The sequence below is a fragment of the Myotis davidii genome, unplaced genomic scaffold (genome assembly GCF_000327345.1).
Source record: "Myotis davidii unplaced genomic scaffold, ASM32734v1 scaffold580, whole genome shotgun sequence".
NCBI lineage: Eukaryota > Metazoa > Chordata > Mammalia > Chiroptera > Vespertilionidae > Myotis > Myotis davidii.
In genome coordinates, this window is record NW_006293313.1 from 1,180,609 (window position 1) to 1,192,490 (window position 11,882).

Genomic DNA, 11,882 nt, shown 5'->3' on the forward strand with positions numbered 1-11,882 from the left:
GAGAAATGGAAAGAGAAACATTGATGTGAGAGTGAAACATTGATTGGTTGCCTCCTACTCAGGCATGTGCCATGACCAGGAATCAAACCAGCAACATTTTGGTGCACGAGACGATGCCCAACCAACTGAGCCATATCGGCCAGGGTGGTGCTCGCCACCTCTTATTGGCCCCTTTCTCCCTCTGCAGTCTTGCAATCAAAATGTCCTCAATTTGGTTTAAAATGCATAATATAATTCCTTTCTTTGTGGGGGGATTTCTAAATGCTCAAATTATTTAGGTAGCATTTTATGTGCTCATCTTACCCACTTAAAAATTATGAGATCATACAGAGGAAATTTTTTCTTGGATTCGGCTCTTTCCTAGTTCACTTTTTTCTTTTTATTCTTGGCTTTGGTTAAGCACCTATAAAAACTCTTCAAGTTACAGAGAAATGAAAGCTATTTCTGTGTAAGTCCTAGGTCATCATCTTTTATTTAAAAACTAGAGGCCTGGTGCACAAATTCATGTACATTGAAAGGAAATTAATTATAAGAAATACTTTAGAGGCTGGGGAGGTTTGCTGGCTTGGGGAGGGACCACGGGAGGGCTCCAGGGTGTGTCCAGCCCATCTTGCCCAGTCTCCATCGGCCAGACCCCAGCAGCAAGCTAACCTACCGGTTGGAGCATCTGCCCTCTGGTGGTCAGTGTGCGTCATAGAGACTGGTCTAGCAGTTAGACCAGGGGTGGGCAAACTTTTTGACTCGCGGGCCGGATCCGGCCTGTGGGCCGTAGTTTGCCCACGGCTGCGTTAGACACTTAGCATATTAGGCTTTTATATATATATAGATGTTTTTATTAATTTCAGAGAGGAAAGGAGAGGGAGAGAAACATCAATTATGAGAGAGAATCATTGATTGGCTGTCTTCCTATATGCCCCCTATTAGGGGTTGAGCCTGCAATCCAAGCATGTGCCCTTTCTGGGAATTGAACCATGACCTCCTGGTTCATAGGTTGAAGCTCAACCACTGAGCCACGCTGGCCAGGCTAGGTCATCATCTTAATATCCAACCAAAACTATTATCCTTGTGAAGACTGGGTCTTGCCTCTGTGACTTCATTGGATTCAGAGTACAGACTTTTCCACAGTTAGATTTTTCCTTGCTAGATGAGTGATTCAGTTCCTTCCCTTCTCTCCCCACCCTCTCTCCCTTTTTCCTTTCATTCCTCCCTTTCTGCCTGTCTTCCTTCCTCTCATCTCTGTATATTCTGCTTGGCATCTGGATCTGAGGATTTAACAGTGGATAAGATTTTTGGCCTCAAGAAGAGGCCACAGTAGAGCAGTTGAAACAGACATATAGGAAACTAATCTGATAAATGTGATATCTCTTGTAAGTATAAAATATTAATGGAGCCTAGATGAGAAAGCAGAAGTAGTTACATGGAGCAAAGGTATGAGTTCACAGAGAAAGGGAATGTGAATGAGACTCTGAAGTAAGGGAGGAGTCTGTCAGGTGAGGATATTGTGGACTTAGGTGTTTCCTATGCTGATTGTAGTGGCAGGACAGGGAAAGAAGGGCAGGACATACATTTTCTAAAATTTCCCACTGTTTCAGCACATATTATACATTTATACCCTTCTAGGTGTTTAAAGAATTAGATTAGCATTAGCATATGCGTGGATATAGCTATAGCTATATCTAATTATATTCTAGATTTCCTGGCTTAAGAATTTGCAGTTACTTTTCATTTATCCATGATTTTGATAAAAGATGCTGCAAGTATTAGATGGTTTGGATTTTTTTCCTATTAGATTTTGAATTTGAAAGTAGTTCCAGCATGATAAAATTAGAGTTTCTAAATCCAGTTATCACCAATGCACATGATCATTTTCTCTGATGCTGGGGGCGGGGAAGAGAGTTGCTTGGGAAGGGGACTCAGCTAGAGCCATTGGAACACCCGGTGTGATGTTGTAGGAGCTGTGGTTTGTTTGTTCTCTGTAAAGATTTAGTGCTTATCTTGAATTCAAGTATTTTTAAATGACATCTATGACTGCAATGAAATGGACAAATGCATTGAATGGCATAGATATTTAGAATACATTTTAATTAAATGTCTAAAATAAATTGAAAAAACGTGTATTTCAGATCATTACATTTTGAGTGCAAAGTGCAATGCTAATTCTGCCAGTAGGTGCCACTAAGAACACCAGGAAAAGGTTTCTAGGCGGTAACCACAGTAAATTGAAATGAGAAATGCAGAGCTTGGTTACTTCAACTGGAATTAACTTCTCTCTCACAATTGCAGGATGGTTCAGCAATTTGCCGTGGACTTTGAAAAGAGAATTGAAGGCTCAGGGGATCAAGTAGATACCCTGGAGCTCTCAGGAGGTGCGAAAATCAATCGCATTTTCCACGAACGCTTTCCTTTTGAGATAGTAAAGGTTTGTACCAAACGTTGCTTTCCCCGTTGGTTTCACTTCATTTCCATATTCTGTTCTGCATAACTTCATAAAATGTTACGGGGGTGGTATGGGACTAAGGTAGTTCTTGGAACGAAAGCCTTCATAATTAGGTAATGAAATTTAGGAGAGAAATAATTTCTTACTGATGGCCCCAATTTTATTCAATGAGATTTCAAATTATTTCAACAAATACTAATTGAGTCCCTATGATGTCGATTTATTGTCTAATTAATTTAAACATATTTCTTGAGCACCTATTCTAGGTGCCAGTGATTGGGACAGAGACACTGTCTGGTGGGGGAAATAGACAAAGTTAAAGAAATCTCAAGTATGATCATGTAACAGAGAGAGAAAGAGAGAGAGAGAGAGAAACAGAGAGAGAAAGAAAGAAAGAGGGTGGGGGGGGGCCACTTTTGATGGCACATTCAGGCAAGGTGTCTCTGAGTAGGGGACATTGAAAACATGAACACAATGGTGTGAAGAGGTCAGCTGTGAGGATGGGGAGGAGGGGAGAGGGTTGTTCAAGATAAGCAGCCCAGGACAAGGCCCTCAAGCAGGCATCTGTAGCAGGTTAAGAGCAGATGGGGCTGACCAAGAGAAGGGCGTATAAAATGAATACAGAGGAAGAAAGTGCCCAGTTAGGGTGGATCTGTGACTTGGGACGTAAGGTCCACAGAGCTCGGACTGAATCTGGGAGATGCAAGAAAGAGAACATTCAAGGTGACTCCCGAGGTTTCGGCTTGCACAGCTGCGCACGTTAGTGCCCGTGAGATGAGGAAAACAGAGGCAAAGCCGAGCCTGTGTGTAAGCATGAATCCTGTTACGGGCAAGGCACTCGGGAGGCAGCGAAGTGGTTCAGGGACTAGGCTACTTGCCCCTCGTACAGAGGCGGGTGCTTATGTCTTGGTGTAGGAGGCAGATGGGTAAACAGAGCGTTTCATTAAAATGTGCTAAGGACAGTGGTAAACTTCAGCACAGGGTGCTATGGAAACACAGCCCACAGACAGGAATCCCTGCCCAGAGCCTCAGGAGCCTGGCCTTCAGCGGAGTTTGGAAGGATGAGCAGCTAGTTAAGCAGGAGGAGGTGAGGGAGGGGAAGAGTTTTCCAGACAGAAAGGGAGGCCTGGTGAAGGCTGAGCTGTGCAGCCACAAGGTGTGGGAAGGGAACGAAGCATTTCATTGTTGTGTGGCCCCAAGTGCAGGGGAAATGGACAGTGAGGCTGGAGAGGCCAGATCTCGAGTCAGGCCGAACCACATGCTCTCTGGATGCCCTTCCAGGTCCTAGCTCCATGCTGCTCTGATCGTACTTCCCCATGCATTCCAGGTCGAGTCCCTAGACCTTCTGGGAAATTCTCATACAGCAATCTGTCTGTGTTGGATTGGCAAAATATTATGTATTTTCTCTTACAAAGAGGCCTTGAGCTCCGGTGGTTAAAATGGCCATCTCAGCACAGCTGGACTGCTATTGCACGTCCGGTGACACCCTTATTCGTGTATCCGTCTGTGAGGACATTTCCTACATTTAGCAAGAGAATGAAAAATTATAGATTTCAAATGAGCGGCCAGATTTATGTCCAGAAGGCACCTTTGATACACGGCACTCCTATCTGAAACGGAGTTAAAATCGGCTACACTAGAAATAAAACTCCCAGAAACCCCTCATGTTCTCTGTTGCCTTGAACTTTATATAAACAGATGTTTTGACCATCTGGGTTTAAGTTAGGGAAGACACGAGCATCCACTTATTAACAGTGAAGTCAAGCTATTCTCATTCTTTAATATTCAATAGTATTATTAGTCAACGGAATTAAGTGTCCTAACTGTGGCTCATCCTGCATCTGCAGATGGAGTTCAACGAGAAGGAATTGCGCAGAGAAATAAGCTACGCAATCAAAAACATACATGGTATCAGGCAAGTGATTCCCATTTTCTGTCCTCCGCTCCGGCTACTAGAAGAAGAAGGTTTATAAACGGCTAGCGAAGTAGCCTTTTCACCATCTGAGCCGAGCAGAGCACGGAGGTGGGAGGAAGAAGTAGGAAATCCTGGTTTGGGTTCAATGGTTAATTCCCGGGATCGTCATTCTTGGTCTTTTTCAATTAGAAAAACAGAAACACGTCTGCACTCCCAGCCCTGCGAGCTCGAGCCGGGACCCTTGTTCTCCAGAGCCTTCCTCGCAGGGAGGGAGGCCTGACGTGCTCATAAGTCATCGTTACTTACCCGGAGACAGGGCGGATTGCTTTTGGCTGGAGTTGTGGAGCAAGATTGGGAAAGATTAATGAAGGTGGTAACTTTTGAGTCGAACCTTGTCTGTTTAGAGGACAGGAATGATTTCAGTTGGCAAAGGGGTGCTGTATGTGTGTGTGTGTCTGTATCTGTGTGATGTCTCTCTCTCTCTCTCTCTCTCTCTCTCTCTCTCTCTCTCTCTCTGTATGTGTGTGTGGATGGGGTAGGGAGCAATGCAATGAGAATGAGAGGCTGGAGCATGTTGGGGCTGGAGGATGAAAGGGCTTGAAGTGCCAGGTCCAGTGCCAGGCAGAGGTGGTGCCGTGCAGCCCACGGAGCCGGGGGTCGCACACGTTGACTGCAGTTGGGAACATAGACCGGAGAGCAGAGGACGGGAGGCTGGGAGTGGCCCTGGTGCCCAAACTTACCCTTGTATAACGTGCATTTACTTTCTCTAAAGAACTAAAATAGAGGGGAAAAAAACAATTTAAAACACATTGCTTGAGTTCATGTTCGGAAGGCTAAACAAAATGTAAGGGAGCATACGTTAAATTGAGATGTCCTGAAGTCAGGCTGATAAAACTTAGGTTGCCCACTTTGTGGATTATCCTATAGGCGGGAAGCGCCCCCTGTCTATAGGTAGTGGTATCTCAGCTTTAACAGAGCGTGCTGTGTGCATCCACGTGCCATGTGTGCACATGCCGAGCATCCACGGTCTGTGCATCCACGGCCTCTGCGCCCACATGCCCTACGTGCACGTGCACGTGTCCTGCGCCCACGTGCCTACGTGCACGTGCCTTGCACCCACATCCCCTGCGCCCACGTGCTCAGCATACACGTGCTCTGAGCCTACTGCCCTGCGTCCGTGTGCCCTGCGCCCACATGCTCTGCATACATGTGCTCTGAGCCTACTGCCCTGGGTCCTTGTGCCCTGCGCCCACGTGCTCTGCATACACGTGCTCTGCGCCTACTGCCCTGCGTCCATGTGCCCTGCGCCCACGTACTCTGCATACACATGCTCTGCGCCTACTGCCCTGCGTCCGTGTGCTCTGCGCCCACGTACTCTGCATGCACGTGCTCTGCGCCTACTGCCCTGCATCGATGTGCCCTGCGCCCACGAGCCCTGCCCACACAGGGCCGAGTGGAGACTCCTTGGGGAACAGAACCTGAGAGGTGCCTACATGCTCTGCATACACGTGCTCTGCGCCTACAGCCCTGCGCCCACATGCTCTGCATAAACGTGCTCTGCACCTACTGCCCTGCATCGATGTGCCCTGCACCCACGAGCCCTGCCCACACAGGGCCAAGTGGAGACTCCTTGGGGAACAGAACCTGAGAGGACAAAGCCTGACCGTGAGTGTGAATGTGATGAGTGATTTCCCAAAGGAGTTGTGACATTTGAATGAGCTATTGTTTTAAAATGGAGACAGTCTCTGCACGTCTCAAATAGTGCGAGTACATAGCGTTGACCGAGAGGCTTTCTAAGTGTCTATTTTGACTTCGCAGAGGTCCTTGATTGTTTCCTTTTTACTTATATTTTATATCAATTGTGAAATTTCTTCAAATTTGTTCCTCAAGGTCAGCCTTCCCTCTATCTTCACTGTCATAAACTCGGGACCAGGTTTCTCAACCTTAATACTATTGACATTTTGAACTAGATCTATGGTTGGCAAACTGCGGCTCGTGAGCCACATTCGGCTCTTTGGCCCCTTGAGTGTGGCTCTTTCTAAGCCTTAGGGGTACCCTAATTAAGTTAATAACAATGTACCTACCTATATAGTTTAAGTTTAAAAAATTTGACTCTCAAAAGAAATTTCAATGGTTGTACTGTTGATATTTGGCTCTGTTGACTAATGAGTTCGCCAACCACTGGCCTAGAAGATGGCGCTGCCCTGTATCTGAGACATCCTAACGGCATGCCTATCTAGGCCCTAAAGTACACGTGTGAAAAGCATTGTGCCCAGTGGATTCTGTTGGATATTCCAATAGCAGAAACCTCCCTTGCCCACTGAGGCCCGGATGGCTCCTTCTCCGCCTGTACATGCTGAGAACCAGCAATGAGCAAGCGTGGGAGACAGTCCTTGTGGGATGAACACAGTCAGTGTGATCGTGACACTTCCTACCGGTGTAGCCAGGGGACAGCATGTGCCCCGATCCCTGCTGAGAGATGTTGGGGTTCAGAGGGAGAAGGCCTGGCCGGCAGTAGGACCGGGGCAGGCGCTGTAGGAAGTGGTCTCATGCAGGTGGGATGTGGATGCGCTCAAATTGCGGGGATTCCGAAGCGACCGTCACAAGACGAAGGCAGAGACCTAAACTGAGTGTGTGAGTGTGTTTGTGCAAAGGCAGAGGGCCCCGTGTGGTGGGAACATAGGGTGCACGGGAGGCTGGAGGAAAATAAAAGGAAGGGTAGGCTCAGATGGGGAAATTTTTTATGTCAGACTGAGCAGTGTGGATTTTATCCCATATCCGAGGTGGAGAATTACAGTTCCAATCTGGTGTGATCACTACAGTAAGAAATAGGGGTGAACAGAGAGTAGGTGATTAGGAGGGATGGAGAGTAAAGCTGATTAAGGGAGCATTAAAAACAATTTCCCGAAGGAGACATCATAGAGTTGAGTGTTGCAGGGAGAGGCGTTAAGGCAGGAGAGGTGAGAAGAGGAAGGGAAGAGGGTTTAGAAACAGGGAGTCAAGAGCTGCCGGTCTTTGAGGATGGCCCGTGCTCAGGGTCCGGGTTCCCTCGTGGACTCTGTTTAAATACGAATAAGCACTTTCTATGAAACACACACACGTGTGCTTTCTCGGACTCCTGCACAGCACAGGGAAAGCATTGTTCCGATACCAATTTGAATGGACTCTAGCCAAATGAAAAGGCACTTGCTATTTCATTTTTGTTTTATTGTTTGTAAACTCACCATTTCAACATCCTGGGTCCCAGGTTAGTTCTACTTAACTGCTTTCTTTTTCCTCCAGTTCCCCTCCCACCTCAGACTGGGACCCACTGCACTCAGTATAGTGAAATTTCTCAGTAGTGTCAACTGTCTCAGGGCTCAAAAATGAGGACCGTTTCCTGCTTCATGGAGGGCAAGAGAGGATTGCCTTTGGAGTACATTAGAAAGAGAAATGTCAATTTAGAACATTTCCATTGTAGCATTCCTTTAAAAAGCTGTGAGACTGTGAAATGAGACAAACTAATGAGAAGGCCAGATGATATGCCATATAAACACTTTGGGATCTATTTTTAGGTAATGTTAATCATCTAGAGAACAGAATGCATTATGAAATATTAGTATTAAAATTATTACAAATGATACTGTGGCTAGAATAAATCACTCTGTAACTTTTAAACTAGGTATTCACGCTTTCTTTAAGTAGCCTGTCAATCAAAACATTTTCAAATGAGTACTGGATATTATTACTCATTTAAAAAAAAAATCTAACATGCGGCTTTCTTTCTCACACTCAGGACAGGGCTGTTTACTCCAGACATGGCGTTTGAAGCAATAGTCAAAAAACAAATTGTGAAGCTGAAAGGGCCTTCTTTGAAGAGTGTAGATCTGGTAATGCAAGAATTAATCAACACCGTCAAGAAGTGTACCAAAAAAGTAAGCTTGAATTACTGACCTTTCCAACAAGTTTCTGTTTGGTTTACCCCTCTCTCCCACCCTGCAGCATGCCTTCCTCTGCCTGACTCCCTCCCCTCTTTTGTTAGATAAGGTGGTGTGTTTGCTCAAGGGGAAGGTTGTGAAAAGTACTGAGTGGGACTTGATCTCCTGGTAGATGGCGTATAGTCTTCTATCATCCATTCCACATAGGTTGCTTAAGCAGGTCAACATCACTTTGGAAGAACAAGGTGTATGCCCTAAACTATTTTCTTTTGGTGTATACCATAGATGAGGGTGATTGTTAGGGGAAGGGAATCATTGATATTGTGAAGGGAATTAAGGAAAGTTTCCTAAATTTACATGAATTCCACTTGAACCTGGACATTCTGGGAAGGGGCAGAGTGGTATAAGAGCTTAGCCTTGGGAACCTCGATTCAAATCTTGGCTTTGCAACTCACCTCTGTGTGACCTTGAATCCCTAGAGGTTTATAATTTCTCTGAAATGGGGATGATGAGAATAAATACAATACTACTTGAGTGCAGATTAAACAAGATGATGCCTGAGAATGGGGCCCTTAATGCATTAACTACAGTAACTGCTCAGTCAATGGTGGCTAATCTATTAATGGCCATTACTACCTATAACACCTATTGAATTGGGGGACTCCTCACTGAGGAACTTGGCAGAAGTGTGCTGGATTCCACCCATTCCATGGGGATGGGAAAGGAGGGCCCTGTACTGGAAAATACAGGAAGGGGGTGAGTGATGTTTGGGGTGCGTAGATCTAGCCCCATTGCCATTAACACTGGTACTTTGATCATTTCTTGAAAGAATAGATACTTCTAGTTTGTCAGTTTTGTTGCTTTCCCCTTTTTCTATGGTACTATGAGTAACCTCTCTGGAAACCAATGGGGAGCAGGAGAAAGAATGAGAGAGACAGATAATGTGACTGAAGATGAATTTTGGTCCCCAGTGACTGGCAGAACAACTCAGATGAAGGAAGAGACGTAAGTGGTGAAAGAGGAAAGCAGGCTGAAGTCCTAGACATCAGTGCAAAAAAAAGCAAAGGCATTCCGTGACCAGTGTGGGGTCCAGAAGAGGCTCCGGAACTGCAGACCGGCTCCAGGCCTCTTCCAGTTCTTCCATCAGGTTCCTTCCAGCCTAGTCTCTGTTCTCCAGAGTAAGCCATGGAAGCAAAGGGATTGAGGAAAGGGAAAGCATGCACCTGGGGGAGAAAAAAGTCTATACCAGCTCTCTACTTGGGAACCTGAAGCCAGTTAATAAATAATACTCCCCGTCCCCTGTCCTTGCCTACCCCTCAAGCGCGTAGTCTTGTCTCCTGACGAGTTAAAGCTCTCTTCATTGGCCTCCTCTTCACTGACTTAGGGAGTTAACCAATGCTGTTAACTCCATCAGACACCCAGCCTGCCTCCCTCAGCACAGAGGTCTTCAGACAAAGGCTCCTCCGGGTGCCCAGGCAATGCTGCCCCACCAGCTAAGCTGGCCTCTTTCTGAGGGCCCCTTGTGTTGCGGCCGTCCTCAAGCCTGTTTTAGCTAGTTGTAGTTCTCATATAAACTATGTAGTTTAAATGAAGAGTAAGTAAAGTGATCAGGTGCAGAAAAAAAACGAGTTTTGTTCCTCTGAAAACTCAGCTTTGGAGAAACTTGATAAAAGATTAGCTACGTAAGCTTTGCCATCGCCCAGGTCTAGGTGGGACAAAGTTAAAAGACATGGGGGGAGTCGTACAAACCTACATGGGCTCTGCGTTCAGCTTCTCCCCCTACTTTGAAGAAAGCAAACTTGTAGATTACGGATGTGGTTTATGGGGGACAGAAGACGCATAGCTCCTCTCAGCAGATCCATATGCTGGGAACGGGCCTTGGCCTTACATCAGAAGGTTGGCACATGTGTGCACATTTGTGTTTTGAGTTATAGAAAGTGTTTACGGTATGTATGAATCATTTTTTTTTTATCATTTCCAATTGCATCCAATTTACTGGAAAAGCAGCAGTCGGTCCTGATGGCATGGGATGAGACAGCTTGTTCTGGACACTTGGTTTCTGTCCTTTGCTGTCCACCCTTTGAACCGCCCTTTCCATTATGTTCTCTGTATCAGTGGTGATTGTGTATTTGTACTGTCTTCTCAAAATATTTTACAGTTTGTCTTAAATGAAACCTCACTTTTTCCCTGAGATTACTGTTTACCTTACAGCTCTCTTCACTGAAGAGCATTTATTGGCCCAAACCCAAAGGATCTAGGGCCCAGATCATTTGTCACTTGCCTACTTCTCCTTGTGTGGCTTCCAAAGATTGTGCATTAACTTTCCTGTAAAGTCTCCCATAAGGTCCTTTGGCCTCTGTTTTCTTCCAACTTATCCGTCTCCTCCTGGTTTTATTTTCTTTCTTGACCATTGTTACCAGTCTGTGTCCAATCAGAAGAGAGTTGAAACCACAGCGTGATTGTTAAAAAAAATACATATTTTTATTGATTTCAGAGAGGAAGGGAGAGGGAGAAATAGGAACATTAATGATGAGAGAGAATTGTTGATTGGCTGCCTCCTGCACGCCCCCTACTGGAGATCGAGCCCACAACCCAGGCTGGAATCGAACCCGGGACTCTTCAGTTGGCAGGCGGATGCTCTATCCACTGAGCAAAACCAGCTTGGGTGACCACACTGTGATTTGATAACAAAAACAAAAAGCTATCTACTGCCCTATTCCTCTCCTTTTCTTCATAACCAGCCTTCTTGGGGAAAAAGTAGTTTATGCTTACTTTCTTTACTCTCTCATCTCCAGTTAGTTCCTTAACCCTCTGAAATTTGACTTCTACCCTCCTCCCACTCTGCTGAAATAATTATGGCATGGTCATCCAGAGACTGATTGCCAAATCTAATGATATCCTTATCCCTGATACTGTGGTCCACTCTCTTTTTGAAGCTGACCCCTCTCTCTTCCATGGGTTTTCTTCCATCTCCTTTTAAGAGCTCATCCACTGTTGTCGACCTCTGCACATTGATGTCCTGTGGAACTGACTCCTGGTTTCCTTCTGTCACTGTCCTTCCTCCTGATAGGGCACGTCTCCCACAGTCCAGCTGCCACATAAATTACTCTTGATTTCCAAATCTGTACTTCAGCTTGAGCCTCTTTCCTGAGACTGTCTACTCTACAGTCTATTGCAACTATTCTCTTAAGACGCTGAGCAGTTTTTTTAAAAAAAAAACTAAATTAGTCCACTGGCCTCCTAACTGATCTTTCTACCCGTCTGGCCATCCTCAAACTCATCCTCCCATAGCTGTCAAAGTAGCCCTCTACGATACGGACATCTATTCTCCCCGTTGTCTCAGTATTTACTCATTGGTTTCTCATACCTTGAGATAGTTCCATTCATTCATGGTTGTGCGTAGTTTTGCCTTCTGGACTCTAAATACTTCTCCAGCCACACTTGTTGTCAGTGTCTGCTAGCTCCAGTCATTCTGAGTGGTTTGCATGCCCCGGAAATGTTTTTATGCTCTTAGCATTTGCACACGTGGTTCTCTGTTTAGAATGTCTCTTTTCTCTGCCTGTCTTCACCTGCCATCTCCTCTCATTTTTTAAGATCCAGTTCAATCATTGTC

The 11,882-nt window shown here is 45.5% G+C and overlaps 1 protein-coding gene across 1 annotated transcript in view; it reads left to right on the forward strand.

The window, feature by feature from the left end:
* DNM3 (dynamin 3) overlaps window positions 1–11,882 on the forward strand; it is a 283,200-nt gene that overhangs the window by 3,138 nt on the left and 268,180 nt on the right. The window contains exons 4-6 of the mRNA XM_015566069.1: window positions 2,284–2,419; window positions 4,285–4,352; window positions 8,128–8,266. Of these exons, the coding sequence (XP_015421555.1) occupies window positions 2,284–2,419; window positions 4,285–4,352; window positions 8,128–8,266 (343 nt within the window). The remainder of the gene's footprint in view (window positions 1–2,283; window positions 2,420–4,284; window positions 4,353–8,127; window positions 8,267–11,882) is intronic.